The 20,831-nt window shown below is 42.2% G+C and overlaps 1 protein-coding gene across 2 annotated transcripts in view; it reads left to right on the top strand.

Moving 5' to 3' along the window:
- fbxl17 (F-box and leucine-rich repeat protein 17) overlaps positions 1–2,152 on the top strand; it is a 146,330-nt gene extending 144,178 nt beyond the window's left edge. The window contains exons 11-12 of one of the 2 annotated variants that reach the window (XR_015065871.1): positions 208–934; positions 1,022–2,152. Coding sequence is in view for 1 of the 2 variants with exons in the window: in XM_085910009.1 (XP_085766135.1) it covers positions 208–345 (138 nt within the window). In the remaining variant the exon portion in view is untranslated. Of the gene's footprint in view, positions 1–207 lie in introns of both variants that reach the window. The other variant, XM_085910009.1, reaches the window with a different exon arrangement.
- The last annotated feature ends 18,679 nt before the right edge of the window (positions 2,153–20,831 follow it).

Below are 20,831 nucleotides of genomic sequence, written 5' to 3'. Positions count from 1 at the left end.
GATCAATTAATCAAATAATCTGTTTCTTCCACATTTAGGTTGTAGTCAATGAAGGTATTTTTTTGGTGACAAAAAAAAATGATTAATAAAAAAAATATTGATATCACAAAGACTGTTATAAACTGCCATCACGAGCAAACTACAGGATGTGAATGGCATTTGTTATCACTGCCCATTGTTTAACTGAAGTCGTCGCCGTGTTTGCAGGTGAACGAGGAGACAGTGGAGAGGCTGGTGGTCCAGTACCCTCACATTGTATTCAGCACCGTAATGCAGGACTGCAAGAGGACCCTGGAGAGAGCTTATCAGATGGGCTGGAGCCCAAGTGCTTCCAACGCCTTGTAGCTGTGGCTGGATTAGACACATAATATATGCATAATGACGCACACACACACGTACACACACACACACACATACGCATATTGAAAAAATGCAGCATTTTTCTTCCAAACGTTGACACGTGCACCATATTTTCAGCTCAGTCCTATTTGGTTTTCATTTACTGTTCAAATATGCATGTGGACACATGCACACACACGCACACACACACACACACACACACACACACACACACACACACACACACACACACACACAATCAACTCTTGCATATAATCAATCCATCAACTGAATGAAACGTACTACGAACCATCGTCCTCAAGTCAGAAAGCGACAAGCAGTTAGTCAAGCTCCAAGGGATGTTTTACCGGGCTTAAGGATTTCTGAACATTGCACGTTTAAAATTGGGCGCAGCAAACACAAAGATGACTGATAAAAGTGGCGGTTTAGAAAAGAACAATTATCCCGCCAAGTCGAGTCCAGCGACGCGTTCATTTCCTCCGAGGCGACGCCCACTGCAGCGGCGTCGGCGAGACAGACTGAGCGAATACGGACAACGACCGTGACGACAACATCCTCCTCCAGCTCACTTGAGGTTTTTTGACAAACACATGATGTTTATCTTGACTTTCTTGCTCGTGCAGTTTGATGTGAAGGGATTTGTGGATTTCTTTGTGTTTAGATGGTTGTCGAGGCTACATGTAAACGTTGTCCTGATGCGGCACACGCCGGCTTGGGTTGCGGCCCACTCCTCCTTCCCTCCTAGGCCATTGAATAGCAGGAAACCACATTGATTATTTCTCTAAAAGTGCATGATTAGATCTGAGATCAAGATTGGCGTCTGACTGAGTTGACTGTCTGAAAACCATCTCAAATTGGACCGAACCTCTCTGCATGACATGGGAACGGTGCTTTAGTTTTATTCACACGAATTGAATTAGAAAAGTAGGATAAAAATATTATAACATCAAGTTTGATGATTTCAGTGGAACCTCTAAATTCAAACGCAATTCGTTGCATGACTGTTGGGACTCGGAGTTCAAAAGGAGATGGAAATTGAATAAATCTGTTTCAGGATATGTTTTTTTTTGTATTCCATTGGGCATCTTGCATGATGACAATCCGAACATGTTAGTCTAATTCTGAATTGTCAGACTTTGGAGGTTTCACTGTATACCCCAAAAGCACCAGGAAAAGAAATGCCTTAACAAACACCCAATTAAGTCAGTTGACCCATGAAGTGTTAGAATATTTATCGCTCACAAGCTTTCAAATATCATGGCGCCCATTGTATGGCCCGGTATATTCATATACATGCAATTTACTTATTCGTGTTATATCGATTTTTAGCATATACTTGTAACATTAGCTATGTAGCAGTTCGATGAGGGATTTCCTCAGAGCGATAGAGGACCCAAAATTGGTAGTGGAGAGTGGATTACTGTTCATCAAACAAGTTCAGTGCAGATAAGCAGGGTATTTTTTAGCGTTGGCCCTGGCCTCCTCACCAATGAGTCACCCAGCTAGCAACAATAGCTTCATTTTTTTTTTCGAGAGTATAAAAACGTACAGTACAATGTAGTTTGAGCAGCATAAGAAGATTTCACACAACTAAAAAGTAGATTTTTCCCCTTGTCAGGATTTGTAGACGTAGCAGTCGCAGGGCACTGCTCTGTGTCTGGTTTTGTTTTTTTTGTAATCCCCATCCACACTTTCTCCTTTGCTAGATGTTGACATACTTGATTCTTGATTTGTTAAGGCAAGCGTAAATGACTGGATTTGCATAAAGATGAATAAAACACTACAACTTCAAGCCCCCCCATGCACCCACCACCCATTCCTCTTCTTTACGTGTGAAATTGAGGTGACGCCAAATATCTAAAACAGCAGGAAAATGTTTCCCATCTTATTTTTCATAAAGTGGTGACAGCTCTTGGCTGCAGCCTTCCCCTTGACTCGTTACTTCAATTACATTTTTTGACCATAATGAGCATGATGGGCAACACTGTAACATTCAGATTCAGTGTTAGCAGATAAAATGCAAATGAGGACACCAGCATGTCGGTCATTAGATCCAAAGGTCACTTAATATACAAATGGCACTCAACAAAATTTCTGTCGTACAATTTCAGCAGAATATTGTATAAATCTACCAACCAATCATTATATTGTTATGTGAAAGACTTGATAAGAATACGCCATAACAAGCAAAAAAAAAAATGAAAGGAAATAAACAAGATGCTTTGCTAACTGCTAAGCTAATGCCAAATTTAGTTTAGCAAATTACCAGAATAAGTCCTTTGGTAGTACAGTAGACTAAACAGATGTCTCAATCGAGAGTGAATTAAAATGTTCTGTTCCGGTTCTGTTTGTGCCACAAATGAAGACCTCCGAGGAAATTATACAAATTAGGCCACTGGTGCATTGCAACATTGAGCCTATCCAACCATTTGCTGTTTATGTGGTCACTGGTCAGAGCTGCTCCAGCTGTCTTTTTTTTCTTCTTGACTTTGCACTCCTGCTTTATTTTTTCACCATCTACTAGTGCTCGGAGAAAAAAGAAAAAAGCTCCAACGACCCTGACGCTTGCAGTCTATTTGAATGGTTTTTAGTCTCTTAATGGAATTATTTTCTTTTGAAAATGAATTATGACAGTTGTACATATACAAACAACTGAACTTTTTAAACCATGCCAGACCTTTTAAAGCACTCCCCTGTGACTATAGGCTTTTTCTTCTCAAAGTTAGTTAAACAATTCTGGAGCTAAATTTAAACCTGACTTCACAGTGATTGAAATGCACAATGGGCTCCTAAACATTCCTGGTTCCTTTTGTTGAATTGACAAAACAAAATATCTTGTCTCCTTCAATCTGCTTCACTTCTAAAATGAAATGGAGAGGGACAATCAGTCCCCACAAAATTTTTTAAAAACAACAAAAAAAAACCCTGCTGTTCAATCACTGAGTTGTTTTGTTTTGTTTGTTTTGTCCATACTCATGTATTACACTGACAAAATGGGAGGTATGGCATCAGACACGATGAGGAACTTGTGTCTTCCCAGCAATGAATGTTTCATTTTAGATCCAGTCCACAGGTAAATGCTGAATTAGTAAATTAGTTCTGTGTGGTAATGCAATAATGTCAGTGGTGAAAATGGGCAGTCATTGACAGTCACGGTCAAATATGTTCCCCTGTGTTAAAGAGGGTTTAATGTCTTTTCTGCAAAAAGAAAAAAAAAAACTCTTAGGATGGCTTGTACATTCATTAGGCGTGACAAGCCGAGACATGAATAATCTGGCCTTTGGCTTTGCCTCCTCATCTGTTTAAGGCCTTCTCCTTTCACCGCGACAGGGCTTTTAATGTCTCTGCCACAAATGAGCTGATCTCCCTGCACCACATTCCCATTTCTCTCTTGGGTAAATTATGCAGCTTGGTGAATTTTAATGCTGCCAATTAGCCCCACTGCAAATGTGAGTGTATGCCATCGATTCCCCGGCTGATTGAGGTGGATTCCATCAATGCTTCGCACTCCTCGGACCTCTGCAATATTCATCAAGGTGGAAGGAGGCGTCGGACGCTTTGAGAGACTGCGAGTGTAACGGGGGAGATGCCACATGGCGAGGTAGAAATGCGAGCGGGAGTTGTAATTAAGCTGTGTAAATATACATGGGCTTGTTGCATTTTTAATGAACAACTGACTCTGACCAAGCAGGTCCATGGATATCATGTTGGACCTGTAAGGTTGTTAGAGTTCTGTAAAATAAAAGATGTACATGAATTGTAGTCTTGAGCTAAGATCCCAAATACTAGTAGGTGCTAAATTATGTATTCGCTCATTAATGGATTGTTCGCACCACTTGTAACTGATGGGAAATTGGAGATTGACAGTTTTTGGTTTGGAAAATTTGGTGAGCACAAATTTGATCAAATTGAAAGTTTAGTGGAACAGACAACACAACATTACAGAGTTACAGAAGTCATGTTTTGTTTATTTGAACTTGTCCAATGCATGGCAATTGGATGCCCCCCCCCCCCCAAGTACATTTTGTCATAATTGATGTGACATGATCCCTTGTGATTGTCTCCAAATCCATTCTTTGACCATTTGGAAGCTTTAAATTTGAATCGTTGAATAGAGTGTATCTGATAATATAAGAAGTTATAAGGCATGAGAATTGATCATGTCGGTATAGAAGACGGTTTAAGACATTGGGCCTTACGTTTCATCAGCAGTTCTCATGTTTCTTCCCATGTGTGATTCCACAGCCATACGTCTGTTTTCTCTCCATACCTTCCTGGCCGTCATTGTTACCTTAACCGTCCCATCGGCCGACTGCGGCGGGCCCACATACGCCAAGACTTTCCCTTCATCCTCATCACTCCGCACTGACTCAACTTTCCTTTGGCAGCTCCACCGCTTCACCCTTGACCTCTCCCAACAGATTCTTCATCTCTCTTGGAAATTATGTCAATCACTTTTTGCGTAGGGGTGAGTCTCGCCTCAGTGCTCCGAGAGCCTCAATATTGCAACATATAAAGGAAAAATATTTCCTGTCCATCATCATAAACTGTTCTCACCCTCAGTCCCCAGAGGACCATGAGGTATTTTCGCTCCCTGGTACTCACCCTCTCGCATATTGCCTCTTGTTTTTTCTGCATCGGGCAAAGTGCAGCGTGGAATTGTGAAGATGTTAATGGGTTGACTTTGTAACTGACACTGCAAGAGCCAACCCAGAGAAGATATTCATGACTCTAAAGAAGCGTGTGCTGTTCCGGCCCTCAAGGGGACCCACAGAGTGCTCCGTTGGAGTTTGTTTGAATTACATCAGCTGCTTGCTTTTTGGGGAGAGGAAGTTTGGGAATGACTTTGCCTCCCGGTAACTGCATCTGGAAATTGGACTGAAACGTGACAGACCGGGACCCGGTTTGCCTTCTGACCCGAGGCCCCCGATGAAAGCCGGGCTCCGATTCATCCTCCTGAAGATAAAAATTAAATGAGCTTTGTTAATCCACTCAATTTTTAACATCCTCCCAATAAGATCCACCGACTGCAGAGAATGTTCGAATGTGTCCACGAGAATAATGAAGTCCCTGTGATTCCCCACGTTGCTCACCTTTTCGTTCATTGTCCGGCTCTTTCTGTCTCCCTCATGGGAGTTAATTGCAGCGTTTAGGGTGGAGCTCGGACTAGTTTCTTTGAGGCAAAGGTTAATGAGAAGGATATCCACACTTTTACATTTACATCCTGGCAAAAAAATGTAGAAAGAAATCCCGACATGGGACAGGAAGACAAAAGCTTTCTTTAGCAACAGCCTCATTTCCATGCGAGCTTCACCGTCGATATGCAGATGTGGCAGGAGGATGACATTTAAAAGTAGTTAATTGTGCAAATCTTTGCTTTAGAACAGAAAGGTCGTGGATTGGGAGTATTTCATCATCCAACAAAGAACCTCCCCCCCTCCCTCATAACTCCCACCCCCTCCCATATCTGCAGGGGTGTGCTAACCCATTTTCATCACTGACCGCCATCGCTTTTCAAAGCACTTCATGAATATTAATATGCACAAACTGTTTGGGAAATGAAAATGAATCTTCGGCCCAACAGGAGATGACTTAAGAATTCCCACACTCCCCTACGCCATTGTTTGCAAATTCCTAACTGCGTCCGTATCAAATAAAGAATATCTTGGGATGCCTCCTCCCAATCTCTAAACATCTAGTCCATCACATTTGCCTGGAATTACTAAGCGTCTACAATTTTGCACTGTAAACTGATTCAAGGAAATTGGATGAATGCTGGAGATGAATTGCATGTTGTATTTTGTCGATATTTTTGGTCCTACCTCCCAACAGGAAACTCCCGCAAGAGCACATTGAGGATTCAGCAGGTGCACAAATTGGAAATTTTACACCTGCCTTCTCCTGAATAGCCCTAATGGCTCCGTAATTGCACCATTTCATCACTTCCCCTCTGGCTTGATGACATTAAAGAGAACTTGTTTTGGGAACAGAATACATCCAAGCAGGGATGTGAGCAGTGCAAAATTCGGGTATGATCATATTTGCATTCAGTTTGTTTTTCAGCTCCCCAACCCAAGAAGAATCTTTTGTTTTTTGATAGAGCTACCATAATACTACTCCATTTGTTATCGAGTTGCATCTTTGAGTATTTTTTCAAAGAACTAATTTTTCTTTGCGTTTGATAAAAAGACTAGGCGTCCCAAAACGTGATGATAGAATGTTAAAAATTAAAACGTTTTGTTTCCACTCTTTCACAAATCGTTTTCCCCTATCAAATTCAATAAAAAAAAACATTTCAGTAACTCTTTTGTTTGTATCAGGCGTAATTCCACCCTTCCACTTTAGTGTAAGTTTAAAAGCACAAGTAAAGAATTTGAGCACAGCCTAGTTTAGCCTAATTTCATCTTCTGCGATCCTGCTTTTTATGCCCACAGAAAGTGACGACTGTACGTTTTATAATGTACATCTTTGGCCATGATTCGTAACTCCCGTGACGGAAGGGTGAATCCTCCAAGGAAATCACTGTTTCTTGTCAAATGTAAGTATTAACGCATAATCAAGAAGACCTGGTTTTATAAAGTGTAATCCAACCAAAAGACACGTGCCTGTTAAGGGAATGGCCTAGTGAGTGGTGGTCATTTGCCGTGTGGTTGGTTTACGACGTGCATCTGCTCCATGCTCTGTGCAAGTGTTTTACCGTTGATTGTGAGTGACTGGCATCCCGTCCAGGATGCAGTCGCCCTTTTGCCTCAAGTCAGCTGGCATCTGCTCCGGCTCCCCTGCGACCCCGAACGGGACAGGCGGTAAAGAAAATGAATGGATAGATGTTTTTCATTGCACACAGACGTTAACAATCCCAATCCCGTTCCCTCAAGGACACGGTGTCTGCCCCGTATGTTGTCTGGAAAAACATGACACACATTTCTTCAACATGATTTCACTGACGTCTCTTTGTCTGCGCCGTGGCTCTTACATCCTCCGTGTGGTCTTCATCAATTAAAACAGTCCTTGCCTGTTCAGGAGCTACAGATGGTCAGGTCGAGACCCGAGTGGCGTCGGGGTCTCCCGGCCAACTGCTCTGACATGTCAGACATGCCGGTATGCCTCGTCACTCCCCACTTCTCCGGCGTAACAAAGGTCGGGCCAACTCCCCTCTGGAGCGACGGGCCCAAGTGGCTCGCAGGGACGTGAGGCGTGACGGGGCTCCAGCCTCAAGGCCAAGTGTGCGCCTCCCACCCACCCCAGTGGACCTCCTTTCAAAGCCTGCCCGGCCTCCCCCTTTCCTTCCTTTCGCCGGTCCCAGTGTCCGTTTAATTCCACTTCAATTCCATCTCTCGCCACTCAAAGCATCCAATCGACCCGGCTCGCTGCTCGCACAACAATCACGCACACATTCCACTTTTCATTTGCCTCCCAGAATTCCCTGCTCCTTTTCCATCACCAAAAGCTCACAACTCACCACCTCTCTGAACGCCCCCAAACACCCACCTCGCTTTTTTTTCCAGGGGTGTGTATTTCACGGCCTGTTGGCTGGACAGGCTCGGGGTGATTTCCCAAGGTAGGGGCTGAAGGTTAGGAAGAAGCCACGTCTGTCTGCTGATGACACAACCGTGAGTTAGACATTTGTGTGAAATTTCCCAATGAAAATCAGAGCGGCAACAATATATGGCGAACTCAAAAAGCCGACTGAAAAAAACAGAGGTGTGGAATTAACAAGCTGTACGATTCTCGGCTCTTTCCTCTGACCTGTGCAATAATGAGGCTCATTGCTATGCGCCTTTTTGGCTTATGTTGGAAACATTATGAGACCAAGGTGGCTAATATGCAGAAAGCCAGACGAAAATGTCAGCGATCCAACTGCACGTCATGTGAAACTTGCGGCTTCCCACTTTGTGCAACCTTGTGAGAACGGGATTTTTCCAAAGTTTCACGTACATAATGATCACCGTTCACAAGGACCCCTTCAGAAGAAAGAAAATTGTTTGTTTGCATTTTGAGGAAAAAAACCCACTTGTTTAAAATCAGCATTTTTATGGTTCATCATGTGACTTATGGTTAAAATTAAAATAATTCATACCCTCAAATATTAGCTTAAAATTTAGTGACTAAAAAGAATGTGATTGATTGACGATTCACTTTTGAAATATTCATGACAACTTGTCAGTCTGATAGCATAATTACCAATATAAATTAGAAAATATGAAGGAAGATGTTTGCTGAAGAAATTATTCTGTGTAAATTCTCATTCAACCAGTTCATGGGAATTTCATTTTAAAAAAGGTTTCAGATAATTGACTGATAATTGACTGTTGACAAAGATTTGTGTTTCTGATAACTAGATTAGATTGGTATTTCTGAGAATTCTCTAAAAAGATTGTTGACAATGACCATTATGCTGTTATGCTAATGGAATAATTTTATTTCCCTGTTCAAGGTTTTTACATGTGTCCTCTATAGCAACCGTGTGCTTTGAAAAAAAATAATTTACCTTTATTTTGGCTGTCTGCTTTGGCCGAATAACACGTGTGACTGCTTTACAGAGAGGCCCCTTTTCACCCACATTTAGTTCCACGCGTTCACGCCTCCGGGAGCCAAGGTTCCCCGGCTGCTGTTCACAGAGCATTCCTATACTTGGCCGGCCGGGTGTTAATTGCCTCACTCAGGGTCACTTCCACCAAAGCTACATGGGAATGTGCTGGCGCTTTTCTTTTCTCTCTGCCCTCGTGTACCCAGCCGAGGGAGTTGAAGGAACAGCCTTCCAGTCAAAAGCCCCATTTTCCCAGAGCGACGTGGTGCAGAAATAGCCAGAAAAAAAAAAAAAAAATCTTTTGTGACAGCTGGGCTTATGTTCTTTCCCAACGTTGCCTCTGTCTGATTAATAGGAAAGTCATTATGTAGTGTATTGTTCTTTATTGTTTGTACTGTAGGTGCATGGCCTGTTGACTGTAGCGCTGATCTTCGTGACATGCAAGCAACACATTATTTTTGCTCCTGTCTAATGGCGTCCATTTATAGCTGGAACGAACTCGATCAAAAGAAGGCTACACTCTTTTTCTCCATGGCCAATAATATGCTGGCACCGTGTTTAGTGGCAACATGACTAGCGTCGAGAAGACCGCCTTGGTAAAAGCATTTCAAAGAAAAAAAATAGATAAAGGAGTTAATTTACTGGTGAAAAACTGACAGCTTATCTCCTCACAGTTATTCTTTGGACTTTTAAAGATCCTGTTGTTTGTAGCTCAATAACAGACAACAATAGGAAAGGGAACCTTGAGGGGATTTTTTTCCGTTTTGAGTCCATTGCTATCGTCACTTTATTACTTTCCTTTGGTTCTTACATTATAGTGATTTTAATCATTTATTAAAAATGAAAACAGTTCTCACTGTCCTATCTTAAATGAATAACTATTTCTTCTGAAAGATGTCTGATACAAAAAAGCTGAGCTTGTAAATTTTAGGAATAGGTTTGTACGCATAATTATATCCAGAGTAGTGAAAGAAGTTTGCAGATTAGAGATTTTTTTGTCTATGTGCAAAATACAGGTCAGCATTTTTGGGGGGGGATCACGTTTGTATTTATTTGTAAGAGTACTTTTTTCTTATAGGAAAAATGTCCGATTAAAGTCATCTGAGTTGGAACCTAATTAGGGAGGATTTGGGTTCTACCATCATGAGCAAACCAACATTGATGACAAATTAGTGCAATCGAATGGCTTTAATTTCTATTGATGTGAATTATAAGGATAATAAACTCCTGAGTAGGTCTTTGATATTGAATCATTACGGTTGAATGAGTTCTCCACAATACAGCTCGAAATGGATGTGTGCAGGAATATTGGAAATTACCTTTTGGACCACAAATAAATGGAATAGAATCCGAGGAGCAAGCTATGTTCCACTGTTTGAATATAAGATCTATACAAAATCTGGAGTCATTAAACTATCATTATCTGACGGGCCTGATGGTTTTGCTTGGCAGGTGCTGTCCATGTGGAATGTGTACGGTAACTTCCCGAGATGGACAGTCACAGAATGTTTCCATGAACGAAGATGAATTCATCCCATCTGGCTGTCATTCACCAGCTCATTATTTCAGCTTTACGGAACGTTCCTGGTCTCTTATCTTACCGGCTTGTCCTCGTTGTTTCCAGGATGGCTGCTTGGCATTTCATCTCTCCTTTAACCAATTAATCAACAGATAAGGCAGGTCAGTAGAGAGGTCGCTGCGTGAGGTTGACCAAGTTTGCTTGTTGGGAAGTCGCGGTTGGTGGTGAGTGGGAAGTGGATTGCACTTGAGTTCAGGCAAAAGGTGAGCAACATGGAAACAAACATTCGTAATCCGAGCCTTGTTTTCGGGTTGCTGAACAAGGTTACAAAAAATAAAGACAATTGCATTTAAATACGAGATGTTGGAGGAAACCTCCAGTAAAATTACAGGAATCAGTAGTGCTTTTCTTTAAATGCTCATCAAAGGAGTCACTTTTTTTTTTTTCTGGACCCTTCATAGTTTAGACTTTCCGTATTTTGAATGTCTCTCTTTTTCTTTTTTTTTTTTAACCATTATCGTCAACGATTTATCAAAATACATTACAGTTAATGTAAAACAAACTCAGTCAGCAATTATCGAACAAAAATACCTTTGCAAGACCAAAAATGTGACACATTTCTAAGGATTATGAACTCCTACCCGAGCAATTCGTCTTGATTTAACCTATAATCTAGTGAAGATTTATCACTTTTGAAAGACAATAGGTTATTTTCCAGGTCACATTTCCTGAAAATCAAGCCAACTTAGACTCCGATAATTAATCAAAGTGTGTCTTGTGCAAAGGCCACGAGAAGGCTGTTGCGCAGTCTCACTGGCACACAGCTTCGTGCAGGACTCCATTCATCAGTCCAATGGCATCGATAGACCTGTGGCTGTTGGTTAATCCAGATACTTAACTGTCCACACAAGCGCACCTCTCATCTGATCACCACCCCAACTCGCTAAGACCTGATAGACTGCAAAGAATAATCAGGCTGCATTAAAGCTAGAGTGGTTGCTGGCAATGAGCGTGGGTGAAAACAATGCAGCATTTGTACAGCCAAGTGATTTTTTTTTCCAATTTCTTTTTTTTTTTTTTTTTTGCAAGCAGCTTCCTCGTGATCTGCCAGTATTCTGTATTCTTGCTTCCTTTCTTTCAGAGTGACTCCTCTGTGGACATACGCTCACTCTGATCCAGGATCGGCCAGGTTCAGCAGGGGGATAGTGCAAAGTAGAGGAAAAGATCCTCTCGTACAAGTTGTGCATCTTGTGGGACTTTGATTAGGTTTTTTTTTGTAATAGTTTAGAATCATACAGAAGAAAAGTTTCTCAACCCTTACGACTCTCATGCTTTTAAAAAGCATTTTAACATTTGGTTCTTTTAAATTCTACTACACTGAATTATACATTTTGATTTCCCCCTTTGCTGAATGGTCAGGTGATTTGCACTTTTAACGACCAAATATAGTTCCTCCTTCCTGGAAAGCAAGCTTAGCTAAAACATTTGTCTATTTCTTTTTTTTTTACAAATTTAAGGGTGACCTTTCTGGCCAGACTGTTGAGGTTGCGGCCACGGCTCGTACTTCTTTGGACTCCGGCGCTCTCTCGGCCCTTCCTTCCTACCGCAAACTGGCTCTCACCTCTCTCCGTCTAACCCGAAACCTCACTGCCTCCCTTTTTTTTTTTTTTTTTTGCTTCCATTTTTTTTCCCTCCACGCAATGATCCGCCTGACCTCCCCCGACAAGCTGGCGGGATAACAAATCTCTCTCCATGATGACAGGAGTGACTTTTTCTCTCTTTGCAAGAGTCCGAGTGATGAAAGGAGAAATGTATCGACTTTGACGGCGTGCAACAGAAAACATCAGTGCGGTTGTGCTCAAAGGCGATAGACGGAAAAAGCAGATCAATAATTTTCATATTCGGCCGCGGTGGACCGCCATCGACCGGATTCTGACTCACATTCCAAAAAGGTGCTATTTTAATTAAGGAGACAAGGTAGAACTTGCTTCCCATCACTGTTACTCTTTTCCCTGTCTGCCGGCACCTGATGGATGAGGAAATTGGTTTCATTCACTGAATAATGCCATGAAAAGAAGTCGTTACAAGCAAAATGACTCAAAGACATCTACCGAAGTGGATGTTTCACTTTCGGACAGAATTAGCCAGGTTTAAATTGACGCTTCTCCTTCGAAAGTCCCGGCGAGTTTCATCACTCAAAAGAGACAAACTCATCGACTCTTTTTGACACTCGGCGCCTAACGCTCAGAGATGCCCTTCACGAGGGAACGCGGCGGGAAGCCGGTGCGCGGATGAGCACAATTGCATCCATTCCACTTGATGTGATTTCACGTCACACTAGGCCGCACGCTGGTCCGGACCCCCGGTGTCAACCTGATACCGCCGCTGGTTCTTCAATGATGTTCTTTGGCCGTAAAGGACGCGCCATTATTAGTAGCGCCGATAAAAGCTCATGATCATCAAGATCATTACCATCATGTCCATCGTCGACATCATCATTGCCAAGTGTGTGCCAGGGGACATCATCGCAATGATGAAGTGGACAGTTTGGACTCAGGCAGATATATTTTTTGCAATTCAGCGCAAGAAAATATACGTAACAAATTTGTTTCATTCTTATTTTAACAATTTTACGATCGTGTTTGAAGGAGAAAGGCTCCTCCCAACCTATCACACAGAAGATTCATGAATCATCCCGGTTATCAATCTAATTTTCTTATGCACTTTTTAACAAAGTCCCAGTGAAACCGATGATTCAGTGGAAATAACTTGCGTGTTTCTTGTGCCGTGTTTCGACCTGCAAATTGGTCACCCCGGCGGAATGTGGTTACGTGATGGGCGCATGCTGGTGTGGAGATAAAACACAGCGTGTTCCACAATAATCACTTCAAAGTGACCTCTCCTGCGAGGCAGCAGCCGTGTTGTGGTGTTAAAGCTGCATATTGATGAATTCAAACATGTCCTTATTTAAAAAAAACATTCTTGTTTTGGAAATGGCCCCTTTTATTTATACGCCGAGAGTCGTATGGGGGAATCAATGTGGTTCTCCGGTGTGTCAAATGTAAATGTAGCAATATGGGCTGCTTTCACTTCACTAAGAGTGTGGATGCTTTTGTGATGAGGTAACAACGTTTTATTAACAGCACCTGGAAAACTTACAAATAATTGAGGTATACTGGATTTGTCATAAATCCATGTTTTGGCCAAGCGCTGACCTGACGACCTGACACACAATTTAAAAAAGATGAAATTATAGACTTATCTCAGAACTGAAAGTAAAATTGCATTTACTTTATAACATATCTTGACAATTGAGCAGAATATTACAGCTGGGGTTGTTTCTTCAATTTTATACTGAGACAGTATTGAATGGCTCCAATACCTCAAAATCGATTCATATTGATTAAAAAATATAGGTATTGTCACTGTTGATATGTAGACGTTAGCTGCCCACAACCGGAAAAATTGCAGGGGATAGAATATAGATGATTGGATGGAAAGCCAGTTTGCACTAGCACAGGTCGTGCGTCATGGGAGTTATGAACTTGCAGTTCCCTGGCGTGGTGTGGCAAGTCCATTGGAATCCTGCCGCAGGCTGTAGATGGCCACTGTGAGCAGTATGAATAGCGCACTGATGAAAAAAATGGAGATTATTTCATAGCCCACTGTTCTTTTCTGACTTGGCGCTTGAGAAGTGAATGTCTTTCTTTCAGTCACTTTAATATCTTCATCCAGTTTATTCAAAATGGATGGATGGATGGATGGATGGATGGATGGATGGATGGATGGATGGATGGATGGATGGATGGATGGATGGATGGATGGATGGATGGATGGATGGATGGATGGACGGATGGATGGACGGATGGATGGACGGACGGATGGATGGACGGATGGATGGGATTTTTCAGACCTTCAGATCTCTAACTTATTTCCTTGTATTGCTCTGATCCTATTTGTATAAATGTAAGCTTGCTGCAATTCAGTTAAATGTATAAAACAAGTGTTGAGTATTTTATGTTACGTTTTGCAAGGAACATGCATTTTTATCAGAAGACATGTACTTGAAGGACATTTGGAGACAACATTTACATTCCTCCCTTAGAACTCTCAGTCCCATATTGTATTAACCCACGTGACCTCCCACAATGCTTTTCTACCACTCTCGTCCGTGCCTGTGGAGGTTGTCCGTCTCCTTTGAGAGGCGAAGAGCGTACAAAACATAGCCATGATTGAACCACTGTGTTTGCTGCACGCACACATCGATGTACCTACACAAAGAAATTTGGGGGGGGACACGGATCGTAATCCTCGTCGTTGCCCGATCATTAATGCAGCCTCACAGAACCGAGACTGATCCAATGTGGAGCTCAGCACACATCCCTTAAATTGACTGTACACATCTGTCATCGCCTTCCACCTTGTCCTTTGCTGGGAGACATTTGAGTCAATATGTTTGTTTTTACGGCATTCAAAGTAGCTAGAAAGAATGTTTGATTAAAAGGCCCTATCGACGAATTTGTGTCAACAGGAACAAATCTCTGGTTTTCAAACTCAGTGGAACTTTTGTTTGTGAGTAAACAAGTCCATTTAGACATGTATGTTGCTTCTCCGTTATCATGTTTCTGCTTAAAAAGCATATCCTGTGGTTACAAAATTAATTTTAAATTCAAATATGTCCTATTCCTACCCGACAACATTGTGGAGAAGATGTTGCCTGGCCACAGAAATGTCGAAACAAAAAAGTCTGGAAGCAATTTCCTGTGTAGGTTTGTGATCAATTACAATATTCGACATGTTTGGTGGAGATGTGTTAAAGAGAGATTTCATTTGTCAAGTAAAGGCAGTCAAGCAAGGGGGTGGAGGGCTAAGTAGAAGAGAAAGTGAGGTGAACAAAACGGAGGAGCTGAGGACATCACGGTGGAGTAGGGCACATGTTGGCGCTGTGAGGGATGAGAAGAGAAATGCAATCAGGGCCCAGACATGGGTGTAACAGAACCATTTGTTTGTGGCGTAATGGAGAGGAGATGGTTCGGTCCGGGTGATAAGTTTGCCTGGTCGAGGCCTGACCGGACCGCTGCTGGAGTCAGAGCGTGAAAAACACTCAGCGAGACAAATGTGCGGCGCAGCTGGAGAAGAAACACGAAGTAAACAGGAAAAAAAGTCTTGTGTCATTTACTATAGAGATGCTTTAAGTCCTCTAAACTCAAAAATAGTCAAGTGCTACTCACTACTACTCACCAATATTTTATGATTACTCACCAATATACTTACATACATGTAGTGCAACTTGTATAAATATAAATAATAAAATTATTATAATAAGACTTCAAATCAGCAAAAATCAAGTTGTTGTCTCTGATCTCAAAAACTCTACAGCTATTGATTAATTGCATTCATTATATACGTTAGCATTAAGCTATCAGACTTTCATTAGACTAAATCACAGTTTATGATTCGGTCGAATGTTTGATTAACTTGTGTTTTCTGTGTCTGTTTTACAGCAAACTTCAACTAGGAATGACAAATAGAGCTTGAAACGAGCACACATAGCCTCTTCAACGGAAAACAACGGGCACGTTTTTTGTATGGTCTCCATTGCAGATTTTCACTGATTACAGGTGAGTCCACTCTGGAACATATCGTCAGTGATAATCGGGCGGGTTACTATGTTTGATATAGTATGTGAGAGGAACTTGTGCTGCATGAGATTTGAGAATAATGAAAAGTTGTTGGACCATGGAATTTAGGATATGGGAAATAGCTTTAAATAAATGAGGAATTCCCCTTTACTGTGCCTCTGTGGGGAATCTCTTTATGGGCTCTCATCAGTACTGCCATTGTTAAAACCGCAGCTGGTGTCTCTGAGAAGCGATGGCGAATAGCAACGGAAGTTCAGGCCTTCAGGTCAGGAGTAGTGGAGAGGGAGAATATGAGATGAGGGGAAACTGACCTGCAGCTTTAGGCCAGAGATTGAGGAGAGGTTCAAGACAGGAAGTTGAGAGAAAGAAAACAAGATGGGGAGGATGACACTGGTCTGACCCGCCAGACGTTTACAGTATGTGAGTCCGACAATTCTTGTGAGCGAGCATCATAGTAAGTGTGTTCACTTGCAACTTGAACAAGCTGTGCGAGGTCAGGATAACACCAGTAAACGCAAACAAGTCCATCCGTCACACATTAAAGAGAATCGCTCTGATCTTGATCCCCATCCTCAAAAATCAATGAGCGAAACATGCCTGGCGCTTTGGAATGATTCGACAGCCACCACACACTTGAGAAAAGAAATCTTGTGACAAGGATTTAAAAATAAAAATGGAGGAATAACCCTTGGATGTTTGGTCTAAAAATGAGAGCTGAAAATTACACTATTCTGCAGCGTAGATAAATTTGGTAGAGTTGGCCAACGCTGCAGACTTGAAGATGCGTCCGATCCATCAGGGCCGTGCAGCGAGCTATCGACCATTGTTTGATTAATGACAGCGACTATCTGAGCTGCAATCGGCTCTCATCTGCTGCTGATGCGGCGTTGCCCATCTGTCTGCTCCACTTTCGCATCACAGCATCGAAGTGCCCGCAACCTGCACATGGGCGCTAATGATCCGCTCTGCCCTTGTTCCTTTGTGTAAAAATACTCGCATTCATAATTATAACATCATCGTTCATAAAACCTCCGATGAAAGTCCGTCTTAGGGGGAAGTCGAGCGGGATGAAGGATGAGTCTTGGGCTCATCTGGGGGAGGAATGTTGTTAGTCCAAAACTACTCAATCATCTTGTCTCAACACTTCCTGTATGGTGACTGGACGCTAGCCAAACAGTTCTTTATTTCAAACCAGTTTTTTTTTAATGCCACTCTTATTTCGACATTCCTTCCTCTTTTATACTTTAAGTTGTACATTTTGAATTTGTTCATCTGCTATGACTTTATTTATGGACACTGAATCACCATCCGTCATGGGTTACCCACCCTTGAACTGTGAAAATCTGAGATCTTATCAAGCAAAATGACTAAAAGTGTAAATGTATACAGCTTTACTCCGTGAACAAATTTTGAAGACATGTCAATCTACCCTCAACGTATTAGAGCACATTATTAAAAGTATTCTTTAGCATCTGTTGTCACTCTCTCGTTGTCAAGATATGGGAGATTATTGTACAGTATAACATGAGTTTCAGGAAATGAACAGAAGACTCTCGCTCACACCGTTCTCCAAATAAGAGCAAAGGAAATTAAACTTGAACATTTAGACAACAAATTGTTCAATCAAAGTCCACTAGCTTATTGCTGAAATAAAATGGGGAACACCATAGACTGGCTAATGGAAATTAGCATGGATGTTGAAGGATATTATAATTTTTTTAAGAAACTGCCAAGGTTCCTAAAATTGCTGCAGTGTGTATTCCACCTCAAAAGCGTGTGCACGTTGAAAGTTTTTATTTGACAGTTTTGCCATTTTTTTTCCCAGAAAACTTTTCCTACAGGTTGTACGCGTGGGTATTAGTCCGTATACGCAACAGTCCCACTTCCCATCTGCCATGTAAGCCAAGGGGGCAGAAAACAAACTAATCCTGTAAAGTCATATCTTTGTTTAGCTTATGAAAAATGATGAAGGGCTCAGCTGCAGGAACTCATTTTGAAACGACGCCAGGAGCTCGACAGGCTAACTACTGAAAGTTTGGTCTGTCCTAATATAGATTTTCACTCTGCGGCTAGGTCGTAATTGCAGGTAGCGAGAGAGCGGCCTGCCTCGCTGTTGTTGTGCAAGCGACAGACGCCATCTGGCAGCTGTAATATTTATGGGCATAGCGAAGCAGGAAGGCAGGTGAAAGTGAAGAAGAGAAGAAAGTGAGAGGTTCACTGAGGCCACCTCGCAAGGTGAGCCCACACTACTTCTCGCTTGTAACGCCGACACAGTCATAAAACTTTGATTTACTCAAATTGCTTTCAAAGGCACGGCCTTATGCCGAAGAACAACTTGCGTGGGCTTTTGGGGTAGCACGACACAAATGATTCTCGCTACTTTGGACAAATTGGATTTTGTCTTTCAGTTTCATGCAGTGCTAATAAAAGTTCAGCAGCGTTTGCATAACCCTGCAAACAAGCATTTATGTAAACAGAACCTGAGCTTGAGTAGAGGATTACAGTGAATGCTGTTTTTTTTTTTAACTTTCTTGTTCAAACTGTGTGATTCCGCCTCTTCCCTGGCAAAACGTCTGCTGAGTCAATGCCCGTCCGTCTCGCTCCACTTATGCCCCGTCGCCGCCGTGTCCCGTGCTACCATGTGACGCTGGTTCTAGTGGCTTCAGGTCACTACTCCAACGGGGAGAGAAACTTCCCAGAATAAAGAATAGCGCAGTGACCTGACATGCTGCCACAAAGAGCAAATGCCAAGCTCCGCCCCCATTGGCCTTGTTACCTCCCACCTAATGGAAGATTCCGATCTTAACATGACACACTTTCATTTGCAACAAGTCAGTCCTTCACCCCTCCTGTTACTTCTTCCCCACCAACCTAATCATAGACGACAATTTAAGGATGCGGTGTGTCAAAGGTCATCGAGATCTGCCTTGTGATACTGACCAAAGCTGACCTGCTGCTGACTGTCATTGCCGTTAGTTTCTGAAAGATGAATTTTAACATTCTCATAAAGCATAATCTGTTGATTCGTTCTGATGCAATCCAGTTGCGGTTTTGTTTGGCAACGTGATTCTGCTCATGTGACCGTCTGGAAGAAATCACAATGAGTTTTGGCATTTGTCCCTGAACTCGCCACTCACCCCCGACCAGCCAAACCTGAGCTCACTGAACATGTCTTAACGTGCATGTCTCTCGTACGATAGCCCATGCTGAAGTCAACATTTACCGACAGAAGATTTGTGTTTCTGTTATCTTGATGTTTCTAAAGCCTTTCCAACTCATTCAGCCTTAATCTGCTTTGTGCGCTTGGATGCACATTCCCACAAAACAGTCCTGGCCTGTAGTGTTTTTATTGCAGCAACATTCTGAACTGCTTTGCGGACCCTTCTGACAGAACACAAAATCGACTGCGGTTCCATTAGCTTACCTTGAGATGCAAGCGAGGAGAACCTCGCAGTACGAGCATGCAATACCGGGCATCGTAAGCAATCGGTTTCTTTATAAACACATTTTTTACACCGATGTCAATTGTGAATAAAATGCGTGTCCCACTTTTCAAAGCAGTACCTGGAAAATCAATCTGCGTGATACTTTTCTTGACAGCACATATATCATTTTCCAACTTTCCATAACATGTTATGTGCCTGGCATTCAATGTTTTTCCCACACTAGGTGTCATTAGCATGCGTGACTGAAGTGTCAGATAAACGTGCCGCATGTGAATGTGTTACCTGGTCCGGATGTGGGCGGGTGCAAACGCAACAGTTTGTCGGTGGGTGTTTGTCAGTCTAACAAACAAAAGCCATTTAAGACCATCTGCTTTGCCGGTAGGGGAGTGGGCACGATGGAGTGGATGCTTTGATGGTAACCTCTGAATCTATAGACATCTGTGTGTTTCCATCTGTTCATATTGTTTCACTTGTCAATTGCTCAACTTCCAGTACACTACACTTGTATTTCCATTGCGTTGTGTTGGGTTCACAGACACACACATGTATACACACACGTGTATACACACTCTCACACACATACACACACACATACACATACAAATTGTTGTTTGGATATTGTAGGACAAACATGCGGTAGTTATTTGTATGGGTTGAATCTAGCAAACCTCTAACACTTAAGCACTGACCGTTATCGTTGTGCCATCCCAAAGACATGATCCAAACCCTAATTCCGAACCCTAGAGCAATTTAACACTTAGCCTATACCACAATCATAACCCAGCCTAACCCCTAACCCCAAACCTTGAATTTAATCTAATCGCTCACCATAGAGCCCATCTAACCTATCCCCGAACACTAACTTCATCTTTTCACCTAACCCTCACCTTAACCCATAACACTGTACAAACTCCTCCACCCACCCTAAACCATTTTACCCAAAGTCCTGAAACGAACTTCTACAATGGAACGCTAACCTTAATCTAACCCGTGATCTAACACCTCACCTCTAAACCTTAACCCCCAAACCACCCAAACTGTACCATCACACCCATTTAAGGTGAACTCAGACCTCACAAAGGTTGATGAATGGGCAAAAATTCCCACACATACTCCGATGTCTTGTAGAACATCTGTCTAAAAAAAAAAACTACACAATATCATAGCCTCAAAGTGAAGGAACACCTCTTTATTTTCGTTCCTTTCCTACACTTTTGTCTGGAAAGTTGATTGGATAAAATTACAACAGAACAACGGAACAACACAACTCCGGCAGAATTCTTTTACATTAAGTAAAAGAATTCTGCCGGAGTTGTGTTGTTCCGTGTGTGTGCATG

Source organism: Syngnathus leptorhynchus, chromosome 4, assembly GCF_054491065.1.
Source record: "Syngnathus leptorhynchus isolate UIUO chromosome 4, UIUO_Slep, whole genome shotgun sequence".
NCBI classification, from domain to species: Eukaryota; Metazoa; Chordata; class Actinopteri; order Syngnathiformes; family Syngnathidae; genus Syngnathus; species Syngnathus leptorhynchus.
Note: the sequence above shows the minus strand (reverse complement) of the source record. Positions and strands in the feature narration are given on the sequence as shown.